Genomic DNA, 18,767 nt, shown 5'->3' on the forward strand with positions numbered 1-18,767 from the left:
CCCCCCCCCATCCCAAACCCTAGCCCAGAACCCCCTCCTGCACCCCAAACCCCTCATCCCCACGCCAGAGCCCACCCCCACACCCCAACCCACACTGCAACTAGCAAGTGTGTCCCGTGCAGAGAGGCACATACATCACAACACAGACTGTTCTGTTCTTTTGAGTTGTAGGTGGTGTGTGTGTGTAAAAGTCTGTAAAAGTCTTAGATTTCAGAGCGGGTCCTAGAGAGATCTCTACTAAAGGCTGGAGAAAGACCAGTTTGAGTCACACATTTTAATGCACTCAGGTTCTACTGTTTTTTCCAGGAGCTAAAAATTAGGTTCCAGAGGAACCTCAGATGAGTCCAGCATCTCTGCTGGAGAAAGCATTCACACCTCCCCATTCCACCCAGAGACCTACTGGAACAGCTTGGCAGGCTTCCACCACACAGCACAAGCCAGAGCCCCACTCACTTTGAGATTTTAAACTACAGCAAGCCAGGAAATTCAGTTCCTTCCCAGCAGTGCAACTCAAACTCCTTGTAAATATGTCGTGTTTGGTCTCAATGCATGTCATTGTAAGTTCCAAGGCACAGTTGCTACGAAAACTAGGTTTGCATTTATGTAGCGTTTTGCCTTTAAATACAAGGCGGCGGGGGGAGGGATAGCTCAGTGGTTTGAGCATTGGCCTGCTAAACCCAGGGTTGTGAATTCAATCCTTGAGGGGGCCACTTAGGGATCTGGGGCAAAAATCAGTACTTGGTCCTGCTAGTGAAGGCAGGGGGCTGGACTCGATGACCTTTCAAGGTCTCTTCCAGTTCTAGGAGATAGGATAGGAATCAGGAAAAACCCTAGCTTTTGCTAGGAAAGATTTGCAAGTGTAGCTAGGCCGGCATATCTTCCAAGCACAGATGCAGCTTATACTATCCATAAAAAAAGTTTATACAGGAATAGCTTATACCTGTTCCCAAGTAAAATAAGCTGTACTGGCAAAACACCTTTAGCCTGGTCTGTCTACATAAAATATCAGGGTTGGAAGGGACCTCAGGAGGTCATCTAGTCCAACCCCCTGCTCAAAGCAGGACCAATTCCCAACTAAATCATCCCAGCCAGGGCTTTGTCAAGCCGGGCCTTAAAAACTTTTAAGGATGGAGATTCCACCACCTCCCTAGGGAACCCATTCCAGTGCTTCACCACCCTCCTAGTGAAATAGTGTTTCCTAATATCCAACCTAGACCTCCCCCACTGCAACTGGAGACCATTGCTCCTTGTTTTGTCATCTACTCAGAAGCGGGGAAGTGCTATTATCCCTATTTCACTGATGGGGATTGAGGACCAGAGTGACTTGCCCAAGACCCAGTTACAAGTCTAATGGCTGGAAGCGGAAGCTAGACAAATTCAGACTGGAAATAAGGTGTAAATTAACAGTCAAGGTAATTAACCACTGGAACAATTTACCTGAATCTCCATCACTCTCAGTTTTTAAAATCAAGACTGGGTTTTTCCCTAAAAGTTCAGCTCCAGGAATTATTTTGGGAAGTTCCACGGCCTGTGCTCTAGAGGTCAGACTAGATTATCACAATGGTCCCTTCTGGCCCTGCACTCTAACTCTAGTCTCAAAACAGTACCTTAATGACTGGGGCATCCCTTCCTCTCTAGCCTAAAAGGCAGTTTTCTTCAGAGTTCTAGATGCCTGCAAAGTAGCCTCGTGGGAGCCTTCTCAGTCTCAACTTCTGGGCTGCTCCACACCCCCAGCAACAAGCGACTGCACTATTGTAAGTTCTGAAAGTGACAGTATCAGACTCTTGTACAGACCTTGAACAGTTGCACGTGAGGTCTATTTCTTCCTACATATTAGTTCCACTTATCCAGTCTCTCCCTCTTCCCCAACTCATTCATGGAATACTGGTAGTTGCTCTGTGAAAGTAGCCCCATTTCTCCTCAAGATGCCAACCGTTCAGAAATGGGCTGTGATGGGGGAGAGCCCTGCAGCGAGCACCACTCAGCTTTGCTTGGACAGGCAGCAGGAAAGGACTCTCTACAAGCAGTTTTACAAACACAAGTACATAATGTTTATTTTTAAATTTCCAATTTATTACAAGTACAGCCCTTAGCAGAACCCCCCTCCCCCCAAATGACAATTTTTTTTTTAAATAATGTACAGTTCCAAAGGTTTCACTGGGTAGGAGCTGCACAAAATGGTCAGTATTAACAAGACAAAACAACGCTTTCAAGGGGGGTGTCAAACACAAGTGTCAGTGCTAGTTCTGTGGGATAGGATGGCGGGGCTGGGGGGAGGAGAGAAGGAGCCTGGAATTCTGCTATAGGCTCACAACAGTGACTGACAGTCCAGGCGTCAACCAAGTGCTTGGTTTAAAAAACAAAAACAAGTACACAACATTGGGCTGCCATCTTCATTAACCTTTTTATTCTCAAATCATAGGAGTTGCACCAGGTTTTTTTAAATTTAATGATCAGTACAGAATAGCCACACAGCTATTTTGTTCCAATTTAAAGACATAATAAGACGTTCAAACCCTGATTTTTAGACCAAAATCTGTCATAAGGAGGGAGAGGCAAAAAAAGTTTTGCTTAAACAGAAATCAATAACTCAAGTGGCACAAGCTGTTGGGGATGCATGGCAGAGCAATGTCTCTCTCCCCAGCACAACCTCTTTCCCACTAGTCAACTGCTGTGTAAGTCAGAGTCCGCCCTTCTGCGCGTTACAGGGCGTGGCAGGTGGGTTGGGGGGGGAAGAGAGGCTGAGTTCGTGGAGGTATTACTATAAAAGTAGAGAGCAAATCTAGAAAAGGGTCAGTGAGACTCCTCCCCTCCCTCCCCAAACAAATCCCCCAGCTGAACTCCAGCTACTGAGAGGAAAACAAGAGTTTTAGAGGGAAAAATATAAAGCAAACACATTTTCATATAAACTGTACTGTACATGTGCCAAAGCAAGACAAAGGTATCTTACAAGGTGTTCTTTATACAAGCTCACTGCTAGAAACAAGTGACTTAAACTAGAAAATTAATTTAAAAAGTTACACAGAACAAGTTTCTGCTGCTTCCCCTCCCGGGGTTTTCTACGGGATGTGGGGGAATGCCACGTCTCTGATATGCCTCTGGCATTTGGTTCATCCACTTGAAGGGCTACATGATTATGTGCTGTTAAAGGTGAGCAAGGGAACCAACCGTCTATTCTTTGCCATGTCCAAGTGGAGCGCTGCAGTTAGAAGAAAGGACAAGCTCCTCAGAGCACGACCTCAGGAGACCGCTCCCCAGAAGAAACAGAGGAGAGAAACAAGAGCACCTCAAAGCCATTTGTATTATGATGCTGGTGAAAGCCATATCTCCATAAATGTAAGTGCTTTGCTCACTCGACGCGTCCCTTCATTGGGGGCTCAAAATTAACACCATATAAATATACACATACAAGAACTAACGGCCATTGGCCTGATCACACTCCATCCTTCTGTGAAGCAACATGATCCCTCCCCATGCTAGATGAGGGCTGGTTTCACATCACAGGCAGCAGGTCCCACAGCGCTCCAGTGTTGGCTGCTCAGCTAAAGGGGAAGGAAGCGGCTCCATTCCGAGAAAGCAGATAGCACTCCAAACTGGAGGAGACTTCACACTCCCCTGTCCAATGAGGCTTAGGCCAGTTCTTCCGCTTGCCCTCCCACCTTCTTCTTCTAGCAGGACAATCCCATAAGAGCTTTATATATTTTGCTGGAAGCAGTAAGTCACCTCTGCTCACTTGATGGATGGCCAAATACTTCAGGAAGATACAGAGAAATTACAAACTAGAACTGGTCACAGGAAAGGCTGGATTAATAAAGAAGTGTCTGCTGCTTCCTAAATCCCTTCAGACAGCCAAGCCTGCCGCCCAGCAGCACCAGAAGGCCTGCTCCAACTCTGTCTCCCTCCAGTCTCCCTGCCCCTCATTTCTTTCTCTTTCGCCCCCTGGAATGTTCAGTGGCCTCTGACTCACTGTCCCCTTCCTGCTCCTCTAGTCCCTGGCGCCTGGCAGAGGGCTTCTTGCGTTTTCTGCGTGAGTACGTATGGCCAGGCAAGTGTTTGTGCAGCATGTCAATCAAACACTGCTCTGTCTTCTCCAGGCAGGACAGTACGTGGCTCCCATTCTGATTGTAGTGCTCAGCGTTGGAGAACACCTGTTTGATGTCAGAGAGGAACTCGAGCACAGAGCGATAGCTGCCACATGAGCACTTGCTCTGCATAGTCTGGAAGTCCATGGGGTTGCTGATGACCTCAAAGTAATCTTCAGCTTCCTCTGTGGTCACTGGCTCCCTGCCGAGGAAGGAGTCAAAAACAGGAGAAGAATAAGCGTCAGACACTGGCACTACCTAGATACTAGCAGGACACTCACACAAACCTTCCATATCCACTGCAGCTCCCAGCAACACCACAATAAACCTTGGTGCCTAGAGCCCTTACAAATCAACCAATACCCAGCACCCCCTGAGAGGTGGCAGCTTACAGACGGAGAAACTCAGGCAGTTAAAGTGCCTTGCCCTTCATAGAAGGGAATTGGTAGCAGAGCTGAATTTGAACTCTGGAGATGACTATATGCACTAGAACATGCTTCCTCTGGAGGGAACACTGAGTGGTTTTGGGTGACCCAATGCTCGGTACTGTGCAGAGAAGGGAATGGGAGCATGGCACGCCCTAGCTTTCGGGGTCAATCTTGGTTCCCTCCATAGAAACTAGTCTTCAGAGACACAGAGCACAGGGGTTCCTAGTGTAACAGACAGACCCACTTCTTTTTCTCTGTACTTATTCTGCTTCTAACACACCCAGGCCTCCGGGCCAGCAGCAGCCTGCAACCAGGGCTTCGTGCAGCCCTGAGGCGTAGCCACTCCCACTGCATGTGCAGAGTTCCAAGGACAGTTTACATGGGGAAGGAAGCCCTAAGTGCCTCACCTGAAGGGCCAGCTGAAGCGGTACTTGATGAGCTTATTGAGGATTTCCTCACACTTCTGCAACTCCAGGTTCTGGCGACGTGAAGTCTTCTTCGTTTGAAGCACCTACCACACGAAGTGGAGCAAGCCATTAAAAGGAGGGGAACCGGCATATGATTTAACTGTAGCCAAAACAGTTCCTAAGGACTTGCCCACATTGAGGCTTGGTGAGCAGCAAGTCAGTGCGCTGTATAGTCACACCCTAAGTCGCTGTGAGTACCCTGCTACCATGCACTAAAAGTTCCCTAATGCACACCAGCAGGGTCATCACGGTAACTTCGTGTGTGGCAGGCTAGTGTGCTAAGCATTCGCTCACACCCTAGTTTGCTCACTGCATGGACAAGCCCCAAGCGGAGGAAAATAGGAGTAGAATTTTCCTTTTCAATCCTATCACAAGCAGGTGTATCAGTGGGTAGGGGAGAAGTGATACTGCTGTAAAAACTAAAGCTTAAGGTGTTCAAACCCCACCATCCTCTCTGCAATAATCGAGAAGCAAACTGCTCGGCTGCGGGAGCTTTGATGCTGGCAGCCAAGAAATGCCATGGCAGCTTGAGTTACAAAATGGGAACCCTGTCCAAAAGCTCTGACAGGAATAGTTTACAGGCAGTCCTGTCCTTTTTCCAGGGGCAGGAAGCTTTTTCAAAGAGGTTCAAAGCAAGTGGCCAAAGAATAAATGACAACAAATGGAGTGTGCAAATCCCTCCCCTCCTTACCCCCTGGGTAGACAGCATATGACAGGCAAAGGAGAGGAAGAAAGCAGTTGTGGTGCCATGTTAACAGGCCTGCGGCAGAGGCTACCATGCCATTTTAAATACCAAACAGCAGCTGATGGCCCCAAGCTTTGCTGTACTCGAGAAACGAGCAGTGCACAAGGTCAGCCATTTGTCTAGGGATTTGTAGCAGGTCAGCCACTACTGTACTGGCATCCCTCTCAGCTCTGAAGGGGTCACGGCATACAGATACGTTGATATGGAGGGAACTGCAGTAACATCCTGGACCTAGGCTACAATTGTCAACAAATCAGATTTGTGCTGGGAAGAGGGGTAGGGAGCTAACAGGACCTGTCTCCTCAGCCTAGAGGGTTAGAGAGAGACAGACATTATTTTACCAAGACACCCAATATTTTACTGAGGTCCACAATTCCCAGCAGCCGACCCTGTTTAGATGAGACCATTCCTCACTCAAAAGGAACCTCTAGCTGGCTATGGTGCACCTCCCCTGATTTGGAGAGCATGCGAGCAAGCAACAAGAAATGGCCTGCAGAAAAGGGGTCTCCTGTATAGGTTAGCACAAGGCAACTACAGAACCACTAGCCGTTCTTTTACCCCACCCCAGGCACCCTAATGCAGCAGGAGCCTGAGCCCCAAGCCTTGCACTCCAGCCCAAGAAGCAAAAGCTGTTGATGGGCACTTTGGGAGGAGCTCCTATGACAGGCTATAACAGCATTGTTAACACTGGTCACTAGATGTACAGCAGATCTGTGGGACGCTCCTGCGACACTGCACCATGGTGTTAGAATGCCAATATCCCCATGTAACCCTAATGGCTACATCCCCGCGACAGTCAGCACAGAACCCCCAGCTCCGCCCTTCCCAGCGCACCCACAGGATTGGCTCTATTCAAACACACAAGGTTTTATTCATTAAATGTCAAGTGAAACCTAAACCAGCTAAATTATGTCCTGAAGGTTGGGGAGTGACCGTCCGGACAACAACTGTCAGAAAATGGCCAAGCCCGGGGAGCGAGGGGCCGGCATTGCTGGCATTCTATCACCATCCCGGACTCCCCTCTTCCCCCACCTCTCTGCACAGACATATGGATACTATTTAAAACCCTTTAACAAGCTGCAGGCTGCCTGCTAATCAAGGGGGACAATGTGTGAAAGCGGCTGGGGAAGGATGCCTGGCATATCTGTGCTCCGTTTGCGCTGGGCCCTTAAGGATACATGGCCTTTGTTAGACGGACCTCAGCCCCGTGTGGATTTCACAATACAATTCAGGGCATTTCTCTGAGAAGGGGAGGGGAAGGAAGTGACACCTGTTGAGTTTATAACTCATGAAGTGAGCAATCTCCTGGGGGCAATTTGGCTCTTACCAGCTCATCAATGTCTGCTCCGTTGACAGGTGTGGCCCGCTGCCGGGATCCTCTGGTGGCATGCAGCGACTGTTTCTTCCCTTGGTGCCTGCTTTGCCTGGAAGGGTACATCATTGTGCTCTGCTTGCCCTTGGGTGCCTTTCTGGGTCTCACTGAAACAATCAGCCACAGTTTTAAGAACAGGTTCACTTTTGGAGAGAAATCTGAGAGCGCCTCAAACCAAGGAGAGAGGATGACAATGGACAAGAGCCCTTCAGCCTCTTGGCTTCTGCTCCTAATGTTAAGAAGCTGACCCAAGTCACTCAGATTGTCTCCATCACAGACAATAGCAAAAAATCTCATCTCTGCAGAGACAGTCGCATATAACAGCAACCATTCAAAGAAGAATTCGGTGCCCTGAGTAGTGGCCACATAAAGGTTTAAAATGGAGAGTTGCACCATCTCTGCCTAGTTGTACCAAAGCAGGTACGGTCATACTGCTGTCTCAGTTGGCTGGACAGGTGCTGCTTCTCACCAGTCTTTACTCATTTCTGCATACATTGAGTAAGCCAAGCAATCATATGCCTTCTCCAGGTGAAGCAAATGCCCCCTTTCCAGAAAGGACACTGGTGGTTGGCAAGGACATTACTCCTACTCATGGGTGACCACACACATTGCCAGCAAGCCTCTAGTTTGGAGGGGATTTGGATTTCTGAGCAAGGTTCAGCTGTGGCAGTGTTGAAGCAGAAATGTCCTAGTGCTAAAATCCTGATACCTCCAAGCCCTCCAAGAAGGGTGGGGGGAGTGAGTTAAGCCTTGGAGATAACTTACACCTTCCTTTACTGTTCAGACCAGAAATGTGTGGGAATCCCTTGGTTTCCTGTTGTCCGCTTGCTCCCTGCCAGAGTGCGGATGGCTGAATGGGTGCCTTTACAGGCATTTACAAGTGGCCCACACAATGGGATAAGCCAGTTGCTAAGTCCCCCTGAAAAGCTAACTGTGTTCACAGTGGGTGTCGAGTTACTCTGGCAGGGAGCTGCTCCACATGCTGGAATTGGTAAACAATGGAATTTTATTCCAAACATTGGGGCTGCTACATTATGTTCCAGATAAATGTTTTTGCCCATTTGTCAGCCTGCCTGTCACCATTTTAAATGGAGGGAATGCAAGCGTGGTGACGAACTGTCTCCTGTCTTAAATTTCTTCTGCGACCCCTGTGCATTGGGTGTATGTTGGTCTTTCTTCCCGAGCAAGCGCCTTCCACCTGGTCATAAATGCATACGAAAGCCATGTCCAACATGCAGCAGTCCTTCACTTGTGGCCTCTAATCCAGCCCTGTCCAATAAATCATCTTGTCAGACCCCCTGCAGGAGCAGCGTGTGTCAGGGCAGTGGGATGTCTGTATACGGTCGCTCCTGCTTGTGTGTCAAGTTCGCAGCATGTGTTAAATGTCTGACAATCCAACATTCTATATTCTATCCTCAGGATAAACGCTACACAAGGATTAACTGGGACTTCTCCACTAAAACAAAAGTTTTCCACCATGACCTTTCCATGCTAATGCCCTGTAAAGCTGGGGGTTGAGTTTAATGCTTTATTTTTAGTGACAGTAACCCTCTTTTGCTATTGTCTGAAAACCCTGGCTTTGGTCCTGGAACTGGAATGCATCAAGGGCTGAACATACTCCAAGTGTGGACATGGATACTCCAAAGAACAAAGAGCAACCTATATCAGAAGCTCAAGGAACACCCCACAAATTAAACAAAATGGAAAAATGTGTAAGGCCTGAACCAGCCAGCTGGAGCTCAGTAGTACAAAACACTCCCCAGCTGGAGACCGTTGGGAGAACGTATACAAATCCCCTGGGTCTCAGTCACTGAATTCCATCACCAGCTTTAGCTGAAGAATTTGGTCTGAAGCTACAATTTTCATGTCAATGACATTTCAGCTGAAAGCAAAATGGTGTACACGTGCATTTCAGGGATCTTTCCAGTTCATGCTTCCTGATCTACTCCAGTGGGGCAGCATCAACGTCCCAAAAACAAAAAGGAAGGAGGTGGAGCGTGGCAGGAAAGAAACTGTTGGATTTGGGGTGGAGAAGCATTTGTTTCACTTAGTCTGGAATGCCATTCTGAACCCTGGTGGGTGAAGTACTCTCTTTTACTGGACCAACTTCTGTTGGTGAGAGAGAAGCTTTTGAGCTTAAACAAAGCCCTTCTTCAGGTCCTTGAAAGCTTGTCTCTCTCACGAACAAAAGTTGGTCCAATAGAAGACATTACCTCACCCACCTTGTCTCTATTATCCTGGGACCCACAGCTACAACGACATTGCATACATTTTGAACCCTGTGACTTTATTTCACTCAGCTGCCTGAGAAAGCTCAATCTCTGAGGACAGTTACTACAGCCCTGTTAGAAACTCCCTGTCAATGTTTGTTCAGTTTGGAGAGGGCCTGACTCATACTACAGTCTGGACAGTAGACACTGGCTGTTCTACAGGAAGTGATAAGTGAAGGTGAATTTTAATAGCATACAAAGGGAACCTCATGATGACAGGCTAGAATTATACTCCCCACCCCCAATCCCAAACAAGATAACTTCTAGTTTTGCATTTAAAAAAAAGTAAGTTTTGGGGTGGTGGAGGAAGAGAGACAGCATTCCACTTCCCAGGGACAGCAAATGCTGAAGAGTAAAAAGGCTATTAAATAATCAATCATGCTGCTTGCTAACCCTTTGCTGCTGCAGGCCCATGCTGACAGCTTAGCAGCAGTTTTTAATGGCATCAGCTGTGTATCAAGAAGCGTGGATCAGCACACTGGAATGTGAGCATGCTCCCACTCCTTTGAGTTGACGTAGTATTTAAATTGCTGCAAGGAGAGTCTCAATCCTGAAGTAGCAAGAGGCACGAAGGCAGTCGATTCCCAGTTCTCCACAAATACATCACATGTCTGCAGCCTTCTCTGAAGAGAGCTTCCTTACACATCCATGTGAGAACCCAACCTCTTCCTCAGATAGGACACAAAGCCTCAGACAGGATACATGACAAAGATGGAACAGACTACAGCTGAGCCCACACGATGACTTGTAGCTAAAGACTTACATTTCAGTCCAGCAACCTCATAATCTTCTTCCTCTTCTTCATCCTCCTCAGCATCTTCCTCATCTGGGCCTTCCTCACCCTCTTCAGCCTCCTCTTCAGCAGAATCTTCGGTATAGTTTCTAAAGGCAAGATAATTAGCTAGATGTCAGACGCTCTGAATAAACTAGCTGAGCCTGGCTAGCCTTGACCCTGGGAGTTTCACTGCATGTTTGTTCATACACACAGACTTGCTGACCACCTCAATCTAAAACAAACATTCGCTTCATATTGCTTCACACTATAGCAATCTGTTCTTTTTCAGCCAGGATATCATGTTATAGTTATGGCTGAGAGGGCACTTTCAGTCTCTTGCTACTTTCCAGGCTATCACTTTGGGGCTGACAGATTTCAGCCCAAATGCTAAAAACTTTCAACAGCTGAATACATGTGCAGAGAGAAACAGCTCTGCTGTTGTCCCACACATCTGAGCGCCATGTTACCAATAACTACATTTAACACTGTTTGCAGTGTAGTTATTCCTCAATAAGGACAAGTGCTTTGGGGTTTGAGGAAGAATGTCAGGATACCACATTGACCATATGCAGTCCTCTTGCCCATGAAGTACAATGCTACTGATGCATGGGGAGCATCTGAAACATTCAGTCACTACCAGCTTACACTGTCCAAGTGCAATGCAGCCAAGGTGGCCTTACCAGACTCCACACATTTGGTCAGCCAGTCCTTCCTCGAGTCTTCTCCCTCCAGATCCATACTAAGTTTGTTTGAACATGAGAAGTAACATGAGACTGCAAGTAGCAGTGGAGCAGAGAAGAAAGAAGGCAGCCAGCAGACAGATTGTCAGATCTCCTGGCCGCCTTCTTTCTTCTCCCATTAAAGGGCTGCTTAAGAAGTTTTTGGGAGGAGACAGGGAGAGAAGAGTGTCTCCGTCCCTACTCCATCTCACTGCAGTGCCACTTTTCATGCCCTCCGTGGAGCGGAGCTGATTTAATGTGCTAACAATCAGGCAGACATCACAGCTACATTCCCACCTTTATGAGCAAAGCACTGAGGGTGCACATGCACAGATGTCATAAAATGCAAAGTTCTGGTTCGCACAGTGAGTCTGACCCTTTGCATCCATCTAATCCGGAACAACAACAAACACCAGGAATAGAGAACAATATGCATATGCAGAAAGAGGCAGAGGTGTGCTTGCTGTGGAGCTACAACTTTGAATTTTCTGCCTTGCCTGAGTAAAGTCTCCATCATTAATTAAATGGAAAAAGACTACGTTCATGCAACACTAAGAGCTGGAAGGTGTTCCAAGGCCAACATTCTCTCCCCTTCTATTCCAGCTGGGAAGAATAAAGTAGTAAATAGATAAGACAGGTGTTACTCCACCTGATGGCTCACATCCAGGAGCAAAGCAGCTTGCAGATGACTCTGACACATCAAAGCAACTGTGATCTCAGGCTAGAACAGCTGTGTTAAAGCCTTGCCATTTCAGAACAAGCCTGATAAACTCCTTTTAAACAGTGCCCAGAGAGTAATTAATACTGTTAGGCCCATATACCACCTGCATATGACAGTCTAATATACTTTGTGTCACTGCTCTGGAGGGGAGGCTGGCTAGGTACCTATTCTTCAGGTGGTAGTTGGTAGCCGCATCCCTCTGGCATAAGTGAAAATGCAAACCACAGACAGTCATGATTAAAAGCGGAGAGAGGGTAGGTATCCAGTCTTTAGAGTTCAAAGGTGAGTGATAAGGTACCGCTGGCTATCATGGTCTAAACAAACCGTTATGCTCAACATTGTTCTCTGCTGAGTAGCAGACTATGGGCTCAACGTCTCTCTCTTTTGGATGGGCAGGAACAGCAGTCAGTTCAGGCCACTTCTGAGAGCTCACCTCAGCTGGACGTCGGAAAGGACTGCAGCGCTGAGGAAGCGTGTTCCTATGAGCAAGCAGCCAGACTTGCTGCTCAAATGAGCTGAAGCACCAAGTGAGTTTCAGCACTAATAGCAGCCCTTTATTACTGCAGAGACTTTTTTCCACTGCTACAGTGGAGTTATTTATTTAATCCCCTCAAAATGTCATGGGTCACTACAACACAGGTGCTCTAATGTAAGAGCAGCCTGAAAAGATTGCTCTGCTATTGTTCAAGTGCCATCAGGTAATCTAGGTATTTCCCTCCTCTAAAAGCAGTTACTGATTAAGGACTAACGCTTTGGTCTCTTTGTGAAAGACTCCTTAGTTCTCAGAGCCTGATTAGAATTCCCCCCCAGTGAAAGCATTAAGAGAAAGGAGGATCTCACCTCCCCCGGGAGCTGCGCCTGGCGGTAGAGGGCTGGCAAGCTGGGCACTGCCACTCGCCATCTGGTATCTCGTAGAGTGCTGGTCTCAGACAAAACAGGTGGAAGGCTTTGTTACACTCATCACACAGGATCAGCTTGTCATCCTCACCTAGGAGAAGAGAGAACTTGCATGAAGTTTAGTAGCACAGCTCTGCTCACCCTGAGCAGAAGCAGCTACCATACAATGGAGAAGGGACAGAGGTGGAGGACCACAAAAACTCCTCAAACAGTATTGCAGCCTTTTAAAGCCTATGCAAGTTTCCCAGCCCTGTTGGGTCTGGCTTTGAGCAGCACAGCGCAATTGCCCCAGTAGGAATGTTACCTCTGTGCTCCTCACTAACTTGAGCGAAAACCTATTTTGAGCCAGGTGCTTAGAGAACTTCACAACATGACTCTCCTCCCTACACCTGAAATTCTAGTTTTGTCAAATCAAGCCAGTTGGACCTAGGTGGGTGCCTTTGACTCAACTAGAGCACCCTCTGCTGGCAATGGACAAAACCGTTTTTGCAATGCTTCAGAAGATCGCCCACAGAGGGGATGCACTGTAGCTGTTCAAGAGGACATCTCACTCAGTCCTCCCAGCTTCCTCTTTCTACTGATGCTTAGTTCCCAAAGGCTAGCCTAAAAGTGCAAAGGTGATTAGCACGAGCCCCTGGCAAATTAGGAGAGAAAGTCTGTGTGGAAACAGAACCTCTGCTGCCCCCACCTCCCATGAGCATTTCAAGAGAGCTCAGCACCTTTCAGCGCACAAATGCAAAACAAGACAAAGTTACAGTGAGGTGCTATGTGGTACCACGCTCTTCTCTAAGGGTAGAGAGATGGCTGCTGCCTGTGCACACCTCCCATTCAGAGAACATGGCAGGGCGACTGCTGCTGACTCTCTCGACACTCCCTCCCTCATAACCCCCAATTTACGTAGCTCCCCTTTGCAGACCTTCACACGTCTTGCATAGAGGGGGACTCCTCTGGCCCAGATCAGTTTCCTCCTCCACTTGCCAAAGTAGTAGTAGTTCAGGACATGAGGCCTCATCTCTCTGCCTACCCTCACATGAAGAGCAACAGCCAGGAGTTGCTCTCTCCCAGCTCCTTCTCTTCCACCCCCATCAACTGCTCCCTAGAGCATAGGTTGATGGTGGATAGCCTCACTCAGCCTAATCCCACCTTGTTCTCCCTCCTTCAGTTGTGGGGTGTTGTATTAGCTCTTTTTGTAGCACAGCAACCAAGAGAAGGGCTCAACTCACAAGGCTCCTAGAAAATTCAAGCCTGAAAGTGTGAGATATGAATACAGACAAGAATTGTTTTCAGGCAGTCTACTTTGACCAAGTGGAAGAGCACTAACAGAGGGCATATATAAATAGCTCGTAGCATGCAGCAGCTTCACCTATCATCACAGAGCCAAGTTACAGTGCAGGGGGCTTAGAAATATGACAGTTTCATTTAACCACAAACACTTGTGAGAGTTATTTCCGTCAGAAATGCTGAACTCAGAGTAAGCCCTGGGTTTGTGTAGGATGGCATGCACTCTGGATATGAAATGAAGGCATGACTGTTCCCAGAAGGGTTTGTTATTCTGAAGAGGCACTTTCATACAATAGGGACTTCTATCCAGGTGATCCAATATTTAGGACACAGTACTTTCATAAACACAGAAAGACACAGGGAACAGCCCTCTGATGATGTGCAAGTCTAAGAAGGACCTGGTGTACTGCAGAAAGAACCAATGATAACATCTTGGCGTGCAGGAGAGGCTATGGACATCACAGTTCTGCAGTATTCTGTAAGTTTAATATAAAGACATTTAATTTGACTTTCGGTCTTAGGGTTCCTGTGACATTTGTGTTTCTGCTACTGAATGAGTGAATCCTGATGTTCAGAACAAAAGCACAGCCTAGAGCAGGATGTGGAGAGTCACTACAGGAGCGTGCTGCCCAGGTAGGGCACTGACAGGCACCAGCGCTCCCCACTGTTAAGCAAGCTTGGGGCTGGAATCCATACCTTTCTTGCGACACACTTTGCATCTGGCATTCTCTGCAGACATATCCCATTTGATGCAGGCATCCAGCATCCCAAGCAGCACATGCATGCGGGAGAAGGTCTGGGCCTCCCGGATTGCTGTCTTCCACTTCTCCACCGCTGAAGCAACCTGCAGACAGAACTAAGTTTATACCAAAGCACAGGAACACAGCTCACTATAACTTGAAGACTTTTTACATCTCTTAGTTAGGGCCCTTGTCAGCCATAATTCAGCTATTGTATTTTCTACCTTCTACACAGCCTCACAGTCCTATTTGAGGCTTACCCTCTAATCAGCCTCACTGGGCCAGACATCTTGTTCATAACACTACGGTCCTTTTGTGCTTCATGACCAGCCTGAAACCACCTACACAAACTGCACTACATTCTTTACTTTTGAAAGTTTAACCCAAATACTTGTCAGTCAAAGAAAATAAACGGCGGAATTTTAGCCCCATTAAAAGTAGGATGAAAGTTAAAAGGCAGCTGGCAGGCATTGTTCAGGTCATGACTGTTGAGAACAGTCTGTGCTGCCCTCCAGTGGACACTTGAAGAGCATTCATATCTGTCAGCAAGATCCAGTAAACAGTTTGCCCTCAAAGCTGTTCAGCTGACAGGTGGGTGACAGTGACATCAGCCACAGTCAGTTTTGACAGGCAAAGCATTCCGGGCCCCAAATATAAGAACAGTTATTTTCACTGAGCTGCGATAACTTCAGCACATTTGAGGTCCTCCCATTAGCTGCAAATTAGACTATAGTATTAAAACCTGGGATTTGCACCAGCATGACTGCTGGAGTCTGCACACAGTAAGCCACCCGTGAAATCTACATTTCAGCACCAGAGGTTTAAAAACAAAGGTGCAGTAAGTCGGAAATGCACTAGAACAGAGAAGCAATCCACAGCCTCTGCATGTTCAACTAAAAGGCTAATCCCTCTGCTTTACAACGATGAGTCCTAGTCCTGACAGGGACATAATAGGACTCAAGTAAATGTTCTTCTACCCTAGGAAAATGAAAAAACAAACAGTGAAGTGTCAGATGTGAGAAAACTAAACTCTGCAGCTGACAGCAATTTGGGAGCCAAACAAAACCCAGGATTTTTGCAGAGTTGCACATTCCCCTCCCACTGACTTCAAGGAAGTGCAGTATATACTGGATGCTTGGAAAAAAACCACACAAATTGTTTTAACACCCTAATATCCTCACGGTCGCTTGCTGGTGTGGTACCTAGAGCAGGAGACACTGCCAGGGTCAGTGGAAAACTGCACAGAAAGTTGTGGAGATTTCAGGGCATCCCGCCATTTTTTGCAGAACATTGTTGAGGTGCTTCACATATTGTGTAATTGATTTTCCAAATAACTGTTCCATGGCTTTTGCAGTTAACATACTGGATCACTGAGCCAAGATAAATTTGCAAAAGCTGTTGGCAGATTCTGCTCAGATTTTTCTACCCAAGTCCATGGAATTTACCAGATCTTTAACACTGTTTCCTAAGCTCTATGAGGCTGGGGCATTTCAGCATTACCAGTCTCCAGGGGAACTTGGTTTATTGTTGCACCTTAACCTGTCAGGCATAGCATAAGAGTCAGTGAAGTTACTTGCATCCTCCTGGCTAGAGGAGATAGAACTCTGCCACTGCAACAAATGAACAAACAGAGGAAAATATCAAGAACAAAAAGAGCGTGACAGGAAAAGCCTGTTGGGAGAAGGACAAAGAGCAGGCTAGAAAGCCTATTGTCTGGCAACCTGAGAATGAAAAAATTCCCATCTGAATAAATGAGATTTAATTGTTTGTTGCTAAGCTTCACTTAAAAATCCTGGCTGCATTGAGGGTATGTCTACACTGCAATTACAAACCTGCGACTGGCCCACGTCAGCTGAGTCGGGCTCGCGGGGCTGTTTAATTGTGGTGTAGACATTTGGGCTCAGGATGGAGCCAGGGATCTAGGATCCTGCAAGGTGGGAGGATCCCAAAGCTCAGGCAGCCTGGGTCCAAATGTCTACGCTGCAATTAAACAGTCCCACAGCCCAGGCCCCGCAAGCCTGAGTCCGCTGGCATGGCCCAGCCACGGGTGTCTAACTGCAGTGTACACATACCCTTAGTGACTAATGCATCCAAACCGATGGCTAAAAAGCAAGAACTGGCCTGCTGCTTGCTCCCACGCAAATACCATTGACCAGCAGAAGGGCTAGTGATCTGCCCAGCCCTCTCATTCTGGTCAGACAGTTGTGACCCTGTACTGTAGGCAGAAGGCACATGGCTAATTCTGTGTGCTCTCCCTAATGTACAGTGTGGGGTACATCTGCTAGTCAGGGCCATTTGCATGGAAACCAAGGCTGGTTTTCACATACTGCCTTAGGTCAGTCAGTCAATGTACTCAGTATTTAAGTTCAGGTCCATGCAGGAACTTGTCTTAGAGGGAAGGCAAGCTACAATTGTAACATTCATTTACATTTCAAAGCTGCAACAGTCACTTTAGTGCTAAACATACCAGGTAATGCCAGGTATGTTCAGGAAACTCCCACCAGCATAGCCAGATGTAACTGGTACTTAACTGGCTGTCCTATCAATCTACTGCCAAGACACAGGCATGACAGTAAGAGTTAAGAAAGAATTATTGGTAAGAGATCTGCAACTCCAGGGAGTGATTTAGACTGCCATGCTCTGGTAGTGCTGAAATCTACAGTCACCTTTAAGCTCAACTGGATAATAAATATGAACAGGAGTCACACTAGACAAATTGGGTGGTGCTAGAAGAGTTAAAGAACCACACCTGAACTCTGCTGGGCATGCATTCCCAAACTGTGTTTAGAATACCACCACTCCAGCTTTTTTATTTACAGAGTGAGTCTGAATGTTCTAAGCAGTCTCAATAACACTGAAGGAAATTCAGCTACATTAGGAAAATAAGCCAGTTTTGACAATGGGTGTCAAATTTCTCTATTCCCAGCTCTGGTGTGGACCGGGTCAATCAAGTTCAACACTGATTGGCGCAAAGCATGCTAGACACCTGGCTTTGCTATGAGGAGTGCTGAGCTCCATAACCCTGTTCATGGTAATAGGGGTACTGTTTGACAGTGCTTGAAGGAGTGGCGAGAGCAATCCGACGTCTGCTACAGTGGCTGACTTGACACCCATTGTCAAAAATGGCTGAGTTTGGGGTAGATACATAGACAAACAGCCACAGTTTTGAAACCTGGTTCAGCTCTAGTACTAGTATGAAAGGAGCTAAAGGCTTATCTACAGTTTTTGTACGGCTATAACTATATCCATTCACAAATTCATGTTCTTAAATTGGTACTACTTCTAGTATGGACGCAGTTCTATAGGTATGAAAGAATAGCTTATTCTTGTAAATGTTCCTGTAAATATGGGAAGATTAGAATAGAAAGGATCTGGATCATCAGAGATCTATTAACTCTAGAGTTTGTTTTCTAGGATAACTAGACCTTCCCTTTGTGCGAGTCACTCTGTTGTGGAAAAGGCGGGAGGATTCATCAAGAACTAATTAATTGGACTTTTCTACAGGAAACAACAAAAACTGAGGGATGCATCAATTCCCACTGGCTCTGAGCCAACTCCGCAATCTCTCTGAAGGTCACAGCGTAACAGACAAAGGCTCTCATCTCCCTTCTAACAGCGGCTCAGCAATGTTGATAAGAGCTCAAAACATGCAGAAATGAATGCATCATAGGAAGCATCAAGAGGCTCCTGCTCTTTCGTAGTGCTGGAAGCCTCTGTAACTTCAATGGGAGCAGACTTGGCCAACATGGAGTGCTTTTGAAAGAAATCAGTCATAGGAAACATATCCCCACATAATGCAGTGTACTGAAACTACAGTGCTCCTCTGTCCCACCACACTGCCGGGGGGAGGGGGAGAGAGGAGAGGAGAGGAGAGGAGAGAGCACGTTGGCGCTGCAGCTTCTCTCCAGGTCTTCTTGGCCTCCTGCATCTTAAGAACACCTCTTCACTTCTGCTAATGTAGCTTCTCTGTTGTGGGCAGATGAGCTCATCTCCCCAGCTGGCCAGTCAAGCTGCATGGAACCCTCAATTCAGCAAACTCTGGATTTCCCAACCTATCAGATACCTCTGCCCTTGTCCCCTTGCATAGCACCTATCCTACTGCACCCCCACTCCCCAGGAAACTTCAGCACCCCACAGGTCCCTCTCTATAGGTGAAGGAATTAAGAACACTTGGCATCTGCTCTACTAGCTCTTTCCAAATGGATGTAACATTTTCATTAAGTTTTCTAAAAACACTCCCTGAGAAGTTCTCTTATTTGAAGATCCACCC

General features: G+C 47.0%; 1 protein-coding gene across 1 annotated transcript in view; it reads right to left on the minus strand.

Moving 5' to 3' along the window:
- Positions 1 to 2,051: 2,051 nt before the first annotated feature.
- BAZ1B (bromodomain adjacent to zinc finger domain 1B) overlaps positions 2,052 to 18,767 on the minus strand; it is a 75,580-nt gene continuing 58,864 nt past the window's right edge. The window contains exons 14-19 of the mRNA XM_024210924.2: positions 14,454 to 14,601; positions 12,420 to 12,567; positions 10,128 to 10,246; positions 7,050 to 7,201; positions 4,918 to 5,021; positions 2,052 to 4,284 (exon numbers count right to left, since the gene is read on the minus strand). Coding sequence (XP_024066692.1) covers positions 3,918 to 4,284; positions 4,918 to 5,021; positions 7,050 to 7,201; positions 10,128 to 10,246; positions 12,420 to 12,567; positions 14,454 to 14,601 — 1,038 coding nt within the window. The 3' untranslated portion in view covers positions 2,052 to 3,917. The remainder of the gene's footprint in view (positions 4,285 to 4,917; positions 5,022 to 7,049; positions 7,202 to 10,127; positions 10,247 to 12,419; positions 12,568 to 14,453; positions 14,602 to 18,767) is intronic.

Source organism: Terrapene carolina, unplaced genomic scaffold, assembly GCF_002925995.2.
Source record: "Terrapene carolina triunguis isolate 2854851 unplaced genomic scaffold, T_m_triunguis-2.0 Scaffold440, whole genome shotgun sequence".
Classification (NCBI taxonomy): domain Eukaryota; kingdom Metazoa; phylum Chordata; order Testudines; family Emydidae; genus Terrapene; species Terrapene triunguis.